Source organism: Eubalaena glacialis, chromosome 10, assembly GCF_028564815.1.
Source record: "Eubalaena glacialis isolate mEubGla1 chromosome 10, mEubGla1.1.hap2.+ XY, whole genome shotgun sequence".
Classification (NCBI taxonomy): domain Eukaryota; kingdom Metazoa; phylum Chordata; class Mammalia; order Artiodactyla; family Balaenidae; genus Eubalaena; species Eubalaena glacialis.
In genome coordinates, this window is record NC_083725.1 from 108,646,988 (window position 1) to 108,664,903 (window position 17,916).

Consider the following 17,916-nt stretch of genomic DNA (forward strand, 5'->3'; position numbering starts at 1 on the left):
GCCCGAGAGAGGAAGCGGTGGGCAGACCCGCAAGCGCAGCCACCCAACTGCTCGCGGTCCCCACTGGGCCGCCGTCTCCGCCCTGCGCAGCCGGACTGTGCTGGGTACCCACGGAGCCCCCACTTCCGCCCGACCCTCCCCGCCGTCCCGGGCCCGCCCGAGCGGAAGTGCGCCAGCCTCCCGGGTCCCCCATGGCCTCGAGGCGGAAGCGCTCTCCCACCGCCGCTCCCCACGACCCCGCGGCGCTCGGCGCGTCGGGTTCCGGACAGGTCCCGTGTGACGTGGCCGCACGCTGGGGGCGGCTCCGGGCCGGGGGCCGGGCGGCCAGGCCGGGCGGGGCCGACCCGGGGCGGGGCGCTGTGCCGCAGCTGGATGGCCGGGGCCGTCCGGAGCGCCTCCGCCGCCGTCGCCGCCGCACGGTGAGTGACCGCCGCACCCCCAGGGCCAGAGTGCCTGACGAGACGGACTCTGCCGATCCCCTTGCCCCCGACCCGGCTTGTCCAGATCAGACCTGGGCCTCTCGCCCAGAGCCCGGGAGTTAAACTTCCTTGGGCTCTTCTCTCCTGTCTCCCCACGCGTCGCTCCCCATCTTTCCCTCTCTCTCCGCCTCCGCATCCGTCTCTGGTTTTCTCACTCTTGGCTCTCCCGCTCTTGCTTTCTGCTTTCCCTCTGCTCTCCGACTCTCTCGGTACCCCCTCTCCTGTCCTCAAACTTGTCCCCTGACCCGCCTCTGCCTCCAAGTCCGGCCTGGCGCAGTCCTGCCTTTGGTCCCCAATGGAGCTTAGAGGGTTTCATCAGGGTCCCATTAAGGCCTGGAGGTCCTAGACCCGAACATCTTCTCCAGCTGCTTTCCCTCCCTCCCACCTCCATCAGCAGATGAGGAAACTGAGGCAAGGACATCACTGGCTCAAGGTCACAGCCAGCATGAGGGAGGGCAGACCACATTTAAACTTCATGCCTGAGTTTCCAGGTTGAACTTCCCTCTTGGTTGACTCACATCCAGGTCCTGTGATCCGCCCGCTGGGTACACTCCTGCTGCCTGGTGCTCCTGGGCTCCCGCAACATAAGGAGGGTTCTCTGTGCCTCCTCCATGCCAGGCACGCTCACCTGCTTAGCAAGCTCGTCTCATTTTCACCACTGTGTGAGGGAGGCAATACTTATCTCCCTGCTACAGACGAGGAGACTGAGGCTCAAAGAAGGGCTTTAGGGACTTGTCCGCAGTCAAGCAGCTGTAAATGCAGAGCGCAAAGTCAAGGGCGGGTCTTCAAAGCCTGTGCTCTGCACATCTGTGAGGCAGCTCCTAACTGAAGAATCCTCTTTCTTCATTCCCACCTCCTGTCTGTCTCCGTGCCCCAGGGATATTGGACTCATTTCCTAGGAAGAAGCCCTGATGGTCTTGATCTAGCTCAGCTGCTTGGTTTCCCCACCTGCACCTCCTAACATTGCCCCATCAAGCTAGACTGTGCTGGCCGCCATCCCTGGGGGTGTCCTCACTGGGGCGCATCCTGGCAGCAAAGCCTCCCCTGGCAGCCAGACACCCAGCTGGGCCGGGCCTACCGGTGCCTGAGGGGAACCCAGCCAGCGCCTCACCCTGTCATTAAGGAAAGTTTAGCCTCAGGCGGACAGGCTGACACACAGCCTGGAACTGGCTCCCAAGGAAAAAATGTGTGCTCCTTGGGAGTGGGGTGTGGAGGAGCAGAGCCCTTTTGCTCTGTGCACCCATCATTGGGATCCTCAGAGGCCCTGGGGGAGGCAAGCAGGAGGGCGGGTGCCATGGCCACTGGGAGTGGGGGGAGGGTTAAGATGCCACGTTTCCTAAGCAGGTGTGCGGCCAAGGGTGGCAGCTCACGTAAGTGGCCTTTGTGTTTTTCAGCACGTGGCATGCCTGGATGTCCCTGCCCTGGTTGTGGCATGGCGGGACAGAGGCTCCTCTTCCTCGCTGCTCTTGCCCTGGAGCTCCTGGGAGGAGCTGGGGGTTCCCAGCAGGCCTTCCGGAGCCGGGGGGTGGCAGCGGCCTGTCGCCTGGACAATAAGGAAAGCGAGTCCTGGGGGGCCCTGCTGAGCGGAGAGAGGCTGGACACGTGGATCTGCTCCCTCCTGGGCTCACTCATGGTGGGGCTCAGCGGGGTCTTCCCATTGCTCGTCATTCCCTTGGAGATGGGGACCACGCTGCGCTCAGAAGGTGGGTGACCCTCCTCTGGCACCAAGGGGCAGCCGATGGCACGGGAAACATGCTGCTGCTCTTCCTGGGAGAGCCGGGTCTCTGGTCCCAAGGGGCAGTGTGTCTGTGGTGGAGGGTGGGGACCTAGCACAATTCCTCACCTTGGTCCAGTGAGCCAGGGTGCGCCGTGCTCATTTGTTCATTCGCTTGTGCATCTGTTTATTCTGAAAGATGAAAGTCAGCAAACATTCACTGTGAAGCAAGAAACAAGGCTGGAAATAGGATGCCGGGCTGCCTGGGTTCAAATCTTGGCTCTGCCACTTACCAGTTGGGTGGTATTGGGCAAGTTCCTTAATTTCTCTCTGCCTTAAGCTCCCAACCTTAAACATGAGGATAATAATAGTATCTACCTCATAGGTGTTATTGTGACGATTAAATGAACTAACGTCGGCAAAGCACTTAGGAGACTGCCCCGGTGCAGGGAAGGGGCTCCGTGTTCGCGAGCCGGTGCTGGGTGTCGGGATGCAGCTGCAGCCTAGCACTGCCTCTCCCTTCAGTCCCTGCTCACAGGCAAAAGGGCGCTCAGACCCAGAGCCCCTGGGGCGGCCTTACCCAAGAAGACGCGAGAGGCTGGTAGCTGGCCTGCCTCTGGAGAGGGGGTCTGGGAGGTGGGCGCAGGCCTGGCAGAGGCTTTTCCTTGGCTGCGCATGTGTCCACAGGTGACATGCTATAATGAAAGATAAAGAAGATCAGATGGGGAGCTGCTAAAAATGCAGGTGCCTGTTGCCCCCACCCAAGAGTATGACATAGTAGGTCTGGACCAGGCCCCGGGAATCTTTGAAATGAGGGTCCCCCAGGGGCTTGTGCTGCCTGCCAGGCTCCAGGAGCTGTTCATTCAACAGCTGGTTATGAACGCAGCTGTGCCAGGCACTGGGCTGAGGGCTGGTGCCCCAGCTGTGAACAGGGCCCTCTTCTGCTGTCTTGCCTGTGTATCAGTTCAGCCCCTCTCATAGCATCCCTGAGAGGTCAACCTAGGGAAGACTTGGATTATTAGCTCTATTTTACAAATGGGGAAGCACAGGCACAGAGAAGTTCTTGGAGGAGCCCAAGGTCACACAGCCTGGAAGCAACAGCTTCCCCCTGGGATCCCACCCCACCACCAAGCTGCCTCTTCCTTCTGGGCCTCAGTTTGTCTATCAAACCAAGGGTTTCGACATGGCCCCCTTAGGGCACTTCTAACTCTGGATATTGCACGTCTGCACAAGTCCTCAAATCTCTGCCATTTTTCTGAGAGTAACAGTGGCTGAGAAGAGAAAAATTCCCACTTAATAAGCACTTGCTATAGGTATTGTTGTTTAATTCAGGGGTCCCCAACCCCCGGGCCGCACAGCAGGAGGTGAGTGGTGGGCAAGCGAGCGAAGCTTCATCTGCCGCTCCCCATCACTCGCATTACCACCCCCGTCCGTGGAAAAATTGTTTTCCACGAAACCAGTCCCTGTTGCCAAAATGGTTGGGGACTGCTGGTTTAATTCACACAAGATCCCTATCAGATAGATACAATTGTCCCCAGTTTACAGATGATGAAGTTGAGTCCCAGAAGTAATCTGCCCAAGGTTACCAGCTGGTGGGTTGGGGAGCTGGGACCTGTCATGCTCCCAAGCCCAGTCTCTTAACCCTGAAGCAGTAGTGGCTCCACAGTTGGCCCGCAGGTCGTGGTGTATTCCTGCTGGGCACCAGCCCTTGCTGGGACTGAAGGGTTGGGGACCCAGGAAGGCCAGCAGCCCATGTCCAGCCTTCCGGAGACTTGAAGTCTGGTTGGGACCACACTAGGAGCCCAGTAAGCTGGGTGGGGCAGAGGTCAGGCCAGGGGCTCTGGTGCCTCAGCTCCCAGGTCTCACATCTCTGCCTTGTAGCTGGGGCCCGGCGCCTGAAGCAGCTGCTCAGCTTTGCCCTGGGGGGACTCCTGGGCAATGTGTTTCTCCACCTGCTGCCCGAGGCGTGGGCCTACACGTACAGTGCCAGCCCTGGTGAGTGAGGCCACAGGCTGGGGGCAGGAGGGTGGCAGGCGATAGGGGGGAACTGGTGCCCATGCCCAGGAATGGCCTAGGCCCTGCCTGCTCTGCAGAATGACTGTGAGGGGGTTCTGGACATCTGGCAGGGAACTTGTCCTGGTCCCAGTGCCCTGGTCCCTATGGGAGTTCCTGGGGCCCAACTGCCCCACCAGCCAGTCCTGGCACCCTGCCCCTGTCACTGCCCTGGACTAGGTCCCATCCCAAGTGGCCCCCGTTCTGTGGCCCTGGCTTGGCCTGGTGTGTCAGTGCTGCCCCCTGCAGGTGGTGAGGGGCAGAGCCTGCAGCAGCAACAGCAACTGGGACTGTGGGTCATTGCTGGCTTCCTGACCTTCCTGGCGCTGGAGAAGATGTTCTTGGACAGCAAGGAGAAGGAGGAGACTAGCCAGGTGAGCCCCAAACCCCAGAGCCTACACAGGTCAGCCTCTGCTCTGTGGTGGTGCCAGGGCCTGGAGGCCCAAGTTCTGAGTCAAGCCCTGAAAAGAGGGTCTCTTGGCCCTTTCCCGGGAGCTCTGGGAGGCTGGGCCAGCTTGTCTGGAAGGATCTGGGCATCAGCCCCTGCCGTGGCTTGTTCTCATAGACTAAGAGTGATAGCAGTGCGGGAGGCAGAGGGTCTGCTGGGTTTGGGGGCACCCGGCTGATTGAGCAGCAGAGTCCAGCCAGATAAAAGGGGTGTTCCCTTTTTATCTGTTCTCCATCTTTCACTCCCTTTCTGTCCACCCTGGCCGAGTGGGGGGCATCTAATGTCACATCTCCCTCCTTCTCCTGGCCCTAGGCCCCCAGCAAAGACCCTGCAGCTGCGGCCGCGCTCAGTGGAGGCCACCATCTGGCCCAGCCAGCTGCAGGGCCCGGCCTGAGCGCCGTGGTCCGGAGCATCAAAGTGAGTGGCCCGCCCAGGGCCCCCTCCTCCTGCAGCCACCCCACCCCGAGTGGCCGGCCCGACTCAGCCCTGCCTGCCCGGCTCAACCCAGCTTTCTCTCCCCTCACGCAGGTCAGTGGCTATCTCAACCTGCTGGCCAACACCATAGACAACTTCACCCACGGGCTGGCTGTGGCTGCCAGCTTCCTTGTGAGCAAGAAGGTGAGTGGGGCTGGGGCAGTGGGACCCAGGCCGTTCGGTGGGAAGGGTGGTGCCTGCGTTAACCAGTTGGCTCCGCCTCCAGAATAGGTCCCCAGGCATCTCCTCCTTGCTCCCTCCATCACAGCACCCTCATCTACGCCTCCCTGCTGCTCTCCTGGACACGGCCTCCTTCTGTCTCCACCACTGACTGGTCTGTTCTTGCTGCGAACACTCCTTGTTGGGATCACAGGCCTCTGCCAGGCTGCTATGCTTGGCCCTTGCCTGCTTCTAGATGCTTCTCCCCCCCCACCTCCTCCCTCTGCCCTCTGCGCTTTGGCCCCAGGCTCTGCCTACTCTTGAACTGGCCAACCTCTTTCCCCTCTGGTAGCCTCCAACTCACGGTTGCCTCTACTTGGAATGTTCTTTCTTCCACTCTTTGAACTGCTAGCTCCTCATCCTTCAGGCTTCAGCTTAAAGTGCACTTTCTCAAAGAGGCCTTTGCTGACACCTCATCTCAATTAGGCCCATCATGTCCCATGGCACCCAGTCCATCCCTTCCCCATAGCACCTGTCATGGTGCGTAATCACATGGTTCTTTGTCTGTTTACTCAATCCTTGCCTCTCCACTCCAGGCTGTTAGCTTCTTGAGGGCAGGTTCCCTGTCTGTTTTATTCACGGCAATATTTCTAGCAGCCAAATGGTACCCAGCCAGGGCACCCAGAGCAGAGTAAATGTTTGCAGAATGAGCGAACAAGTGGGTGCCCTAGCCCTCGGCACAGACCCCACGGACTCCCTCCCCTCCCTGCAGATCGGGCTCCTGACCACCATGGCCATCCTCCTGCATGAGATCCCCCATGAGGTGAGTGCCAGAGGGTTCCCATGATCAGCCATGTGGGTGTGGAGCTGGCGGCAGGGATTTGGGGTGGGACTACCCAGCAATGGTGGGCTTGGGCGGCTGGACCACAGAGGCCTGGAGCTGCTCAGCCTACTAGGCTGCAGCCACCGTTTCAGCTGTGCTCCAGCATCCTCGGGACGGGGGGCCCAGCCGAGGGGATGCGGGCTGGGGCACGGGGTGGTCCCAGCTACGGGGTGGGTGCAGGGTGCTCGGTGTGCATGTCCATACCTGAGATGCTCAGGGGATCTGGCCCCACTGGGGCCCAGAGTGATCGTCTGGACCTCCCCTCAGGTGGGCGACTTTGCCATCCTGCTCCGGGCCGGCTTTGACCGATGGAGCGCAGCCAAGCTGCAGCTCTCGACGGCCTTGGGGGGCCTGCTAGGCGCCTGCTTCGCCATCTGTACGCAGTCCCCCAAGGGAGTAGGTACGGGCATGGTGGGTGGTGGCGGTCAGCAGAGGGGCCCCAGCCAAAGGGCACAGCTGCCCTGACCCTGGTGTCCAGGCCAGGTTCTGCCCCCGGTCCACCCCGCGGGAGGGAGTGTAGTACACGTGGCTCCCCTGGACCCCCAGCCAGTCAGGGCTTCTCCTGCTGCAGAGGAGACTGTGGCCTGGATCCTGCCCTTCACCTCTGGCGGCTTTCTCTACATCGCCCTGGTGAACGTGCTGCCCGACCTCTTGGAGGAAGATGACCCATGGTGAGCTACCCACTGGCACTGCCGTTCGTGGGCCTCTGCCCCCCGCACCTGGGCCAGTGCCCCCCCTGAGCCCCTGCCCCTCTCCCCACAGGCGCTCCCTGCAGCAGGTGCTTCTGCTCTGCACGGGCATTGTGGTGATGGTGCTGTTCTCGCTCTTCGTCGAGTAACTGTCCCTGACGCCCCACCCCCTGCACAGCAATAAGAGACTCAGATCGACTCTGTGACCGTGTGTGTGTGTGTGTGTGAGGCAGAGAGCGAGCGAGTCCTCCGACCTGACAAGAGGACGGGGTGTGTGTGTGGTGTGCACACGTGACCGTGTGCAAGACCGACACTGTGATCCCTCGTGTGCTGGGCCCAGGGCCCGGTGCCCACGCCTGCCCCCAGGCACACTGTGGTCTTCTCTCCTTGCCACCCTGTCATCTTGCACCTCCTGGAGTCGGCAGTGAGGAACAGGAACACTGGTCCCAAGCAGAGGCCTCTGCCCACCAGGACGCCAGGAGGAGTGAGAGCAGCCCAAGGAGGCCAGGGCTGCAGGGAGCCCCAAAGCTGTCTCCTGCTGGGGCCTCATGGGTCCCTGGCCTGAGGGAGTAAACCTCTCTGCACACGCACCCAGCCCTGGGCAGCCAGGAAGCGAGGCTGGGGCGCCTCCTCTCTGCTGTGTCCAGTGTTCTGGCCGTTCCTTCACCAGCTCCAAGGCCAAAGAAAGGAGAGGCAGGTGCTCGTGTAGCCCCCAGCCCCACTCAGCACTGACAGTCCTACCCCTCCCAGCATGGAGCCGGGAGATGCTTTCTAAGACCTTTTCCCCGTGGCTGCTTGCCCTGGCCCAGCTCCTGTTCCCCCAGGGAATGCTCCCTGGCAACGCCAGCGGCTCTGCCACCTCCACTGCCAAACAGCAGCCAGCAGGGCAGCGAGCAGCCCTGGGCCAGAGGCTTCCCAGTCGGCTCAGGGATGCTTGTGCCAGCACAGGGTCCAGGCAGACACTCTGGGGGCAGGAAGAGAGTGAGCAGTGGCTGCCTGCCCCTGCCCCTGGCTTGGGTCCCTTTTCCTGTCCCACTGTGGGTGGGGTTAGGCGGGGGTGGCGAGGGCTCCACGTTGTCAGCACTCAGGAATGTGCTCTGGGGATGCTGAAGCCATAATCCCCAGCTATTTCCCTTGGCTGACACCCAGGTACTCAGCTGGCCCACTCCACAACCAGGCTCCAGCCCTGCTGCTTGACCGTGGGCGTCTTGAGACGTAGCCATCAAGAGAGTCTGAATGGTTTTACGGCAGTTTTGCTGTGGTTCCATTTGTATCTGTAAATACCTGTTCTATAGATGAGATGCAAATAAATATACACAAACTGGCTGCCTCTGTTCTGCATACTAGAGCCCATGGTCGAGCAGGGCTTTTCCGGGCACCCCGTGCTCCAGCCAGGTTGGCTGCTCCGCGGGCCCCAGCTCCTGCAGGCCGCCCAGCTGGTCTCCACCGTCATCCCCGCCTTCTGGTCCTTCTGCTTCGTCTCTGAGCTGTTACTTTTGGGATGCTTCTCAGAACAGGGTATACATTTAATGCTTCCCTGGTTTATTTTGTTGTTAGCTTTTTATGCCAATAAAACAAGCCTGGCTCTAGGCCGTTACAGCCCGCGTCACCCCCAAGGGTGGTGTCCTCATAGACCTACGAACCAAGGGCTTTTTCCTGGCCTGCCCCCTGAGTAATTTTAACCACAGATGGGAGCTCCATCCACAAAGTCATCTCCAGGTTTGGCCTCCATGAAATAGTTATTTTTCATTAAAAAGAAAGAAAAGAAAAAATGAGATCTTTATTCTAAACCATACCCTCACCTCCAGTGAATATGCTGAGAATGAAGACAGCATCAGGCACAGGGGGGAGCCGCTTCCCCAGTGCTGTTAGGAGAGAGGAGAAGGGGAAGTGGAGCCCCACTTCCTCTCCTGCCTTCAGCAGGCTGTCGGCGGACAGCGCGTCCGCGCCACAGCACAGAGGCCAACACGGGGGCTGCGAAGCCCCGATGGGCTGTATCCTCAGCTGGGAGTGCCTGGCCCTGACTCAGCATTTTCAGCAAAAAGGGCTTTGCTTCACCTGATTGTGACACGCCCAGGACCTGGTGGGTCCAGGCCTGACAGAAGCGAGGAAGGAACCCAGGGCTGTCCTGGCAGTCCCCGCCTCCCCTGAGCAGGCCCTGGGGCTCCTCATGTGTTGGGTGGCAGATGCATGTGCAGTCATGGCACTCAGCCCGCTGAAGGAGGCAGTGGGGCCCCATTTATAAATGAGGACCCCAAGGTCAGGGGTGAGGGCGGTGCTTGCAGCTTCACGCAGGTGGGCGTGGGGGGTCGGGGTGAGAGATGCAGGAGCTGGGGCAGCTAAGCCCAGGACAGGGCCAGAACAAGAGCACTTCCGAGGCCGTGCTGGGTCTCCTCCGGGGGATGGGAAGTCAGTGGGATCACCAGGGAGAGCGCAATGGGGGTGCACCCTGACACTCAGGATGGCGGCTTGGAGGCGGTGGGACTGGAGAGAGGGTAACTCCAGACAGGCCGGCAGTCAGTAGCTCTGTGACTGCGGGCATGTCCCTTCAGGGGAGGTGACGGGAAAAGGAGGGTAAAGGGCTTCTGCCAGGGGGCAAGTGAGAGCTGATGAAGAGTTCTAAAGGGCTGCTGCTTTGAAAGGCCATTCAGGGGGTGGTTAAAGCTGCTAAGACAGCACAACATAAACTAGGCTTTATTCTTAGTCCTGGGTTTGAAGCCTAGCTATGCCATCTAAGAGCTGTGCAATCCTGGCCCAGTTGCTCCAAATGCATCTATAAAGTGGGGCTACCCTATTGGTAGTTACTGTGATTAACTAGATAAAATCATGCACACGACCTGCATAGCATGTGGCTCAGGGTGAGCGCTCCGTGAACAGTGAACCACTAGGTCAGATTCCAGGTCGGGGAGCTGGAAGGCTGGTAGAAGAGGACCAGCAAGATGGTAAAGGAAGCTGACAGGATATGGGGCCTGACGGCAGAACTGGGGATGGGAGAGAACACAGCATGACCACACTTAGGCCTAGAAGGGCTCTCAGAGTAGATCTTGCTCAACGTTCATTTTTCAGCCAGAGGAAACGGGCCAACAGCTAAAAGGAACGTATAGAGAAACAGGAGGCTTGGGGGCCAGGAAACAAGGGAGCAAAGACCCAGAGCCAGGGCTTTATAAGGAAGCAAGGCCTGGGGCCAGAGCACCAAAATTCAAAAAAGAAGGGAAAAACTAGTTTGGCTTCCCTTCATGCCCCTCATACTAGAGCTGCAGCACCACAGGCCTCAAAAGCTCAGAGAGGCGGGTCAGGGAGGGTGGAGAGAGAGGTCTGGAGGGACATGACGGGGGAGGCAGAAGACCCCGGGGAATAGCTGTGGCACACACCCACCCCTCCAAGAGGGCCTCACCCCGACAAGGCGTTTGAGGCCCCCGGCTGTCTCGGGTAGCAGCACCTGGGGAAGGGGCCTCCTGCATCTGCCCCCACTCCTCTACCCAGAGCCCAGGGAAGGCGAGCCAGACAGGTGGCAGGAACCTGAAACCATCCTTTATTACGAATTTTAACCAGCAAGAGGCCAGAGAACAGGTGTGGCAGGCGACCCCTTAGGCGTAGTACTGCAGGTTGGCTTTCTTCTTGGCCTGTACCTCCAGGATGCCCTCCATGTAGTCCTCGTGGGTGAGCTCTGTGGCGCCCCTGCGCAGCGCGATCATGCCCTGCACCCAGGACAGACAGGCTCTAGGGTGCCTCCCCAGACCCCCAGCCTGGCTCCCAGAGGCCTCCACCTTCTCGGCCTCTTCCCCTCAGCAGCCTCCAGCAGCCTGTCCAGGGGAGGAGGCACGAAGCACCCACCCGCTCAGCCCACCACTCACCGCCTCCACACACACGGCCTTGCACTGGGCCCCGTTGAAGTCATCTGTACAGCGGGCCAGCTCCTCGTAGTTCACATCAGGACTGCGAGGTGGAGAGGTATCACAGGACTCAGCTACTTACGGGGAGCGGGTGGGAGGAGCCCACGTCCTCCCACGTGCCTCCGTCAAGCAGCGAGGTCAACTCGCCGTGATCACAGGCGAGTCCCTTCCCCACTGTGCCTTGTTCTCTTCTCCACACAAGAGGGGGAGAGGAACAGAGGTAGGTCAAAGCAGATTAGACCAAGTTACTTCTAGTGTCTCTTGAGCACTAGCATTCTAGAAGTCTGCACCTGAGACTCGGGAATTCAGCCTGAGGCGGGGGAACAGGAGGTTGTGGAGACAAAAGAGCCATCTCTCTGCCTCCCAAGCAGCGCGGGCCCTGCCTCAGCACAGCACTGCTGCCGCCACTTACTGATCTCACGCGCCAAGTACTGCACTTGACATTGCCGCAACCCCGTGAGGTCGGAGCCCGTATCCCCAAGTCCCAGATAAGAAAACTGAGGCTTAGAGAGGTCACGCCACCTGCTGATGGTCACACAGATCTGAACCCAGGTCCATCTGGCCCCTGGCAGGATTGCCCTGGGCCATGCTGGGCTGCGTTCATCTGCTGGGGCAGGGGTGGCCAGGAAACAGGGCCTCCAGCCTGCACACCTTCCAATCATGGGGGAGGGCTGTGGGGGGGGTGCAGGCGGACTCGGAGGAGCAGAGCACCTTCAGTTAGGGCCGGGGCCCCAGCACGATTCGCTGTCAGGCACCTGGGGAGAAATGGAGGCCCGCACGTGGAACAGCGCTCTGTGTGAGAGGGACACGGAGAGGGGGAGAACCTAGGCCTGGGGAAGCTCAGCACAAAGAGGACACAGACGGCTCTGCTGCTGCCCCTTCAGGTCTCAGCGCCTTGCTCGTGTCTTTGCCCACCTGACATTCATCTTTCGGGAGTGGATCTGCATGATTCTGGCCCGGGCCTCCTCGTTGGGCATCGGGAACTCGATCTTGCGGTCCAGGCGGCCTGAGCGGAGCAGGGCAGGGTCCAGGATGTCCACCCTGTTAGTGGCTGCAATTACCTGAGCAACAGGAGAAGCAGAAACTTGAATTGAGAAGGAAGGGTTCACAGACAGGCAACAGTCATGGCCACGACGGGCAAAGAGGTAGCTCAGGGTCCATATGAAACGGCAGGGAATATTCAAGACCGACCCCAATTCTAATTCTAGCTCCATCAGCTAGATGACAGAGAAGATCTCCTGACCTCTAAGCCCCACGTTCTTCACCTGTGAAGTGACAATACTCACCTTCACTTGGGTGTTCGGCTGGAACCCGTCCAGCTGGTTCAGAAGCTCCAGCATCGTCCTCTGCACCTCCCGGTCCCCGGCCTTCTCACTGTCAAAGCTGGGGCACACAGGAGGCCCAACACACTGGTGAGGACACAGCTCAGGGAGAGCCCTCCCCTCCTCCACCACCAGAAGCCCAACCCAACCCATCCAGGGCAGGGAAAAGTCTCACTCAACTTGGGGCCCCCAGCCCAGGGACCAGCACAGAAATGGTGTCAGGGACTGAAGAAGCTCCTGGGATCAGGTGCTGGGCTTAAGATAAAACAGTGAGCAAAACCCACTGCCTGGCCTATGCCCCTGATGAACGTGTCATCACATCTGAGCTAAAACTTAGAAACACAGAGATCTGGCCCAGACTTGGCACGTAACAGGGAGCCCAGGCAAGCGTCCCTGAGGAAGTGTCCCTCAGGCTGAGATCTGAAGGCTGAAAACACATCGGCTGGGCAACCAGCCAATGGAGAACAAGGGAAAAAGAAAAGCACATTCCAGAGAGGAAATAGCAGGTGCAAAATCTCTCCCACCAGACTGGGCCTGCAAACTGAGGGGACACTGTGGAGGGAGTCCAGAGGGAAGGGGAAGGGGAAGGGGAAGGTGAAGGCAGGGACAGGACGAAGCTGGAGGGGAGCAGGGGCAGCCACATGGGGGCCTTGCAGGCCACGGCAAGCCCAGCATTTATCCCAAGAAGCAATGGGGAGGCCCAGGAAGGGAAAGCAGGATCTGTTTGCGTGAGGGACTGTGGGTGCAGCTGAGTGAAGTTTTGAAAGGAACATGCTGGCAGCTGTGAGGAGAAAGGATGGTCAGGGGAAAAGAAACGAAGCAGGGAGGCTAGTCAGAAGAGAATTTAAGAAGTACAACCACAAGAATAGAGCTGCCACCATCCCAGGGGGAGCAGGGAACAGGGTGGGAGAGCTGGAATTGAGAACAATCCCCTTGGTGGCACTCAGCACCCCCTTACCGCTTGGTGCCGATGGCATCCAGCTCATCAATGAAGATGATGGATGGAGCTTTCTCCTTGGCCAGGGCAAATGCATCCCGGACTAGCTTGGCACCATCCCCAATGAACATCTGCACCAGCTGGGGGCCAGCCAGCTTCAGGAAGGTAGCCTGGGGTGGGGGTGGGGTTGACAGATCAGGCCAAAGGCACGATGAGAAGCCCCTTCGATTTGAGCCCATTGGCAGAGCTTTAGCTCCCGCCCATCTCCTCCTCATCCCTCCCAAAGCACTCACCTTGGTCTGTGCAGCACAGGCCCGGGCCAGCAGGGTCTTCCCCGTACCTGGGGGCCCGTACATTAGCACCCCCTTTGGAGGCTGGATCCCTAAGTTCTCAAACTTCTCTTTGTGGTTCATTGGCAGGACGATGGCCTCCACCAGCTGCCAGGAAGAAGTCCTGGGTGAGGAGAGTGAAGCCCTATGGGCTTCTACAGCCCAACCCTGAATAGCTTCAACCCCTATCTGTAACCCTCCTACTCCAATTCAGAGACACTGCCCTCTCCTTCCCCCACATCCAGAGGACACAGAATGCTCACTCCCACCAAGGCTGGCTAGGGACTCCCCAGGAACAGATGGATATGGCCGAAAAGACACTAGGCCAAGAAAAAGGAGCCTGAGTTCCAGTCCTGGCTCTGGCCCTAACCTTCTGTGATCCTGGGCAAGTCATTCAGTTTAGGAGATCTCAGTCTCCTAAACTGTTACATGGTCTCCTCCTTGCCTCCCTAGGATGCTATGAGGATAAGAGGCACACTGGGGGAAAGTGCTCTGGTCACTGAAGTAGAGAAATACAAAAGGCTGGTGAGGCTGCCATGCCTCCTTCACCTCCTGAATCTGCTTATCCAGGCCCCCGATGTCACTGTATTGCTCTGTGGGCCTCTCGTCCACCTCCATGGCCTTCACACGCGAGTCGTACTCTGTGGGCAGGGTCTCCAGGATCAGATAGGAGTCTTTGTTCACACCCTGGGGACACAGCACGAAGACTTCAGATTTGTCTCAGCTCAAGGCCTACCTAAGTGGCGGGGTGACAGGTGTCTACAGAATGAAAGGAAAGATATGAGGGTGGGCAACACAAGACTCAAAGAGCAGGCAGACATGCTCTCAGACTCTGCAGGCCGCTCTGCAGACATTCAGGACCAACAATGACCTGGGCCTGGGGCAGGGGCTCAGCTAATCAGTGGGAGAAACCTCGCTGGAAAAGCCCTGCCTGGGCTCAGGGACACCACTCACCACCAAGTCTCCTGGCTTCAGCTTTTCAGCATCCACCAACCCAATCACAGGCAGGAAGTATGTCTGTAGGAAAGATTCCAGGTGCAGCCTCAGTTACTGCCCTTAGTAAGGCTCCCTGTCCCACATCCACCCCTCACCTTCCTCAGTTCTCCTATGGCTGGGCCAGCCTCACCTGTCGTGTAGAGGTTTTGATCACTGCACACTTGCCCTTCCTCTGGGAATCCAGGTCAATATTGGCACCATCTTCCTCTTGATCGTTGGGATCAACATCTAGAAGCTGCGAAAGGAAAAAGCTCAGATCAAGAGGCCCAGCTCAGCTCCTTGAACTCTCCAGAGCCCAGTGCTTCTGAGGATGAGACAATCTCAACACTGGCAGGGCTGGCCATCCCTACCTCACTCCTCAGACTAGCCCTGAGCCCAGCAAAGGTGTGGTTAATAAACCAGATTAGTAAGATCTCTGCTCAGGTGTTGCTTCTCTGCACAGAGCTCATCTACCCCCAGGGAAAAATAACCAGTAGAAAAGGAAACATGTGAGGCTTCCAAGGCTTTTTCAGGCCCTATATATCTCCCTGGAAATGCACACTGGAGAGGAAACCCTAGGAGGTTTAGCTCTTACATGCAATTTAGGCCTCAAAACGCCCACCCACTCTTTCCCCAGTGGGCCCATCGCAGGCTGTCCCAAGCCCCACTGACCCCTCTCTTCCCCTCCACATACACACACACCTCGATGACGTTGGAGACCAGGTACGGCAGAGTCTTGTTCACTTTGATTTTCTCACTGTTCTCTTTGATTTTGTCCTTCATGGCTTGGAGTTCGTGGGTGACTCGCAACACTTCGCTCTTCATGATCTGGGATGAGGGTGATTGGAGGCAAATATTCAGCCTTAGCTCATCTTATCCTAGGGCCTTGTAATTGGTGAGCCTTATCCAGGCTGCCTGGGGGACCCTCCTGCCCCCTTCACTGAGCTCTAAGGCTCTCTGAATGCTCAGCGCCTGTGTCCACAACCAGCAGAGGTGAGAACAGGAGGCCAGTGTGGAAACCTCCTGGTGAAGTATTAGTTGTACTAAAGGGAAAAGAGCAAGACTTTGAGTCACGCAAACACAGATTTTAGGTTCTGCCTTTTGTTACAGGCTGCGTACTTCACCACAGTAAAACAAACAAACAAAAACTCTCTGAGCCTCAGTTTCCTCATCTGTAAAATGGGGATTTCCTAAAAGAAGGATTCTTGAGAGGAATACTTAAAGACCTTGCTGGGAAAGGCAGTCTGATGATTCCTTCTCTCAGGCCTGGTTTCCCATCACCCTGTCCCTCTTCTGGTCCCTTTTAAAGCTTAGTTTTCTTTTTTCCTGGTCCGAGAAGGAAACCGCGGTCCCCACGCCTCGCCTAGGGAGGCCGAGAACGACGTGAGCGAGGCAGGTGGATCACCAGGGCCTGCTGTGTGCGGGCTTCACTGCCTGACATAGGGGCTGTGCGCCCACCTTGATTTCACTGTCCAGCAGCCGTGTGCGCTGGATGATCTCTTCTGTGGACATCTTGAGTACCTCCTCCCCGATTCCATCTTGCTGTGAAAGACAAATTTTTCTTTCTTAAAGTCAGGGCCGTTAACTCAGGACTGTGATTAAGCCCACTCCCAGCCTCAATTAGCCCACTCCCCGCCCATAAAACCAGAATGGAGGAGTCGGGACGCCTGCCCACATCCCAAGCGGTCCCAACCCCGGGACCGGGTTAGACCTTGAACCGCCCCCCCCCCCCACCGCCAGCCACCGCCTCCGCTTCCGCCACGTGCGTCTCTCCACTGGCCCCGGCTCCAGGGCCCCCAGCTCTCCCGGCGCGCACCTCAGCCTCATCCCACACGGTCGCCATCTTCTCCTGCCGAGTCACTGGACTCTCGAGTTTCGGCAGCAGATTCACCTCCTGCAGGAGAAGGCCGAAGATCAGACTGGGCAGTAGCCGGGGCGAAAGGTTAATATTATCTCTCCTCACGCCTGCTCTTGACTAGTGCCAGACTTCTCCAAGTCCTGACTCTTGACGGAATTAGCTTAGGCCAGTTGCCACAGCGAAACTGCTTCTCCGACTTAAAAGATGAAGCCGAGGCCGCAGGACCCGCCCCCACGGCTCCTGAAACGATCCCGCCCTCGTCCTGTTGCTGCCGGCGCGAGAGGCGAATTCGCTATTGGCTGGCACGAGCTGTGGGGCGGGGCCTGGATAACAGATGGAAAGGGGAGGGAGAAAAGACAAGAGCCCCCCGCAGGGCCCTTGGGAAATGTAGTCCTAATCTGGCGGGTAACTGAAAGGGTGCTTTTGAAGGGGGTTTTCAACCTCAAAATCTGACCCAGTTAGGAATTAGGGAATTCCCTAAAGTGGGTGGGCCTCGTGCAATCAGTTGAAGGCCTGAATAGAACAAAAACCTGACCACCCCCTAGATAGAGGGACCTCCTCCTGCCTGACGGCCTTGAGCTGGGACATGGGTCTTTTCCAGGCTTGGGACTTGAACTGAAATATCATCTCTTATAGGGTCTTGTGTCTGCTAGCTTTCAGACTAGAATTTACACCATCAGCTCTACTGGTTCTCAGCCCTTCTGATTCAGACTGGAACTAAACCATCAGCATTCCTGGGTTTCCAGTTTGCCAATTTACCTTACAGACCATGGAGATTTCCCAACTCCATAATTGTGTGAGCCAATTCCTTATAATAAATCTCTTTATATATATTATATATGACTCCTATTGGTTCTGTTCCTCTGGAGAACCCTGATGAATATACTTCTTAGAGTCTGTTATTGTGAAAAATGTTAAATATATTAAAAAGTTGAAAGAATAGACAATGAGTACCTGTATATCGTTCACCTAGATTCACTAATTGATTACATTTTGCATTTGCTTTTGCTCTGTTTGTGTATGTGTGTTTTTCTGGACCATTTCAAAGTAAGTTGAAGACATCATGACACTTCACCTCTAATATTTCAGCTTGTGTCTCCTAAGAGTAAAGACCTTCTAATATGTAACTACAACACATTATAGCATAATAATTGTCATACCTAAAGAATTTAATATTGATGCAATAATATCTAATATATAATCCATATTAAAATTTCTCCAGTCATCTCCAAAACATCCCTTACAGCCTTTAAAAAAAAATCCTGTATCAAGTCAAGGATCATACACTGCATTCAGTTGTCAGGTCTCTTTAGCCTCCTTTAGTCTGGAACAGTCCCCCAACCTTTTTTGGTCTTTCATGACATCAACATTTTTGAAGCATCCAGGCCAGTTGTCTTGTGTAGTCTGATCTCAACACAGCAACCAAAGGAATTATTTTAAAGCCTCATCAGATCATGTCACTCCTCTGCTCAAAACCCTGCAGCAGCTGCGAGACTCACTCAGTAAAAGCCAAGGTCCCTACAACGGCCCCAGGTCCCTACAAAGGCCCAGGGCCCTGCAGGTTTTTGCTCTCTCACGGTTTTCTCCAGGACCTCGACTCCCACTCCTTTCCTCCCTGCTCACAGTTACAGGGCTCCTTGCTGCTCCGTGACCAGGCCAGGCCAGCTCCTATCTTGGACTCTGTTCCATTCTCCTGGAATGTTC

The 17,916-nt window shown here is 57.5% G+C and overlaps 2 protein-coding genes across 3 annotated transcripts; one reads left to right on the top strand and one right to left on the bottom strand.

The window, feature by feature from the left end:
* Positions 1-313: 313 nt before the first annotated feature.
* SLC39A13 (solute carrier family 39 member 13) lies at positions 314-8,224 on the top strand. Of its 2 annotated transcripts, XM_061201744.1 has the most exons (10): positions 314-419; positions 1,874-2,182; positions 4,075-4,188; positions 4,495-4,619; positions 5,006-5,110; positions 5,222-5,311; positions 6,099-6,149; positions 6,477-6,609; positions 6,781-6,880; positions 6,972-8,224. In XM_061201744.1, the coding sequence occupies exons 2-10, from the start codon at positions 1,882-1,884 to the stop codon at positions 7,045-7,047; spliced, it is 1,095 nt and encodes a 364-aa protein (XP_061057727.1). In that variant the 5' UTR covers positions 314-419; positions 1,874-1,881; the 3' UTR covers positions 7,048-8,224. The 2 variants fall into 2 exon arrangements, with proteins under 2 accessions (XP_061057727.1, XP_061057728.1); XM_061201745.1 differs by lacking the exon at positions 5,006-5,110.
* A 2,183-nt stretch (positions 8,225-10,407) lies between these two features.
* On the bottom strand, positions 10,408-16,369 carry PSMC3 (proteasome 26S subunit, ATPase 3). The gene is made up of 12 exons (XM_061201747.1): positions 16,171-16,369; positions 15,813-15,896; positions 15,057-15,182; positions 14,506-14,610; positions 14,334-14,396; positions 13,929-14,066; positions 13,344-13,487; positions 13,072-13,220; positions 12,078-12,174; positions 11,707-11,852; positions 10,753-10,834; positions 10,408-10,596 (listed from the first exon to the last, which is right to left on the bottom strand). The coding sequence occupies exons 1-12, from the start codon at positions 16,195-16,197 to the stop codon at positions 10,486-10,488; spliced, it is 1,272 nt and encodes a 423-aa protein (XP_061057730.1). The 5' UTR covers positions 16,198-16,369; the 3' UTR covers positions 10,408-10,485.
* Between the last annotated feature and the right edge of the window lie 1,547 nt (positions 16,370-17,916).

Coding starts and splice junctions, on each gene's coding strand:
- SLC39A13 (XM_061201744.1), top strand. CDS start 1,882: ATGCCTGGATGTCCCTGCCCTGGTTGTGGCATGGCGGGACAGAGGCTC. Junction 2,183..4,074: donor GACCACGCTGCGCTCAGAAG/GTGGGTGACCCT, acceptor TCTGCCTTGTAG/CTGGGGCCCGGCGCCTGAAG. Junction 4,620..5,005: donor AGAAGGAGGAGACTAGCCAG/GTGAGCCCCAAA, acceptor TCCTGGCCCTAG/GCCCCCAGCAAAGACCCTGC.
- PSMC3 (XM_061201747.1), bottom strand. CDS start 16,197: ATGGCGACCGTGTGGGATGAGGCTGAG. Junction 14,611..15,056: donor TGGTCTCCAACGTCATCGAG/GTGTGTGTGTAT, acceptor TTCCTTTCGCAG/CTTCTAGATGTTGATCCCAA. Junction 10,835..11,706: donor TCCCGAAAGATGAATGTCAG/GTGGGCAAAGAC, acceptor TCCACCTCGCAG/TCCTGATGTGAACTACGAGG.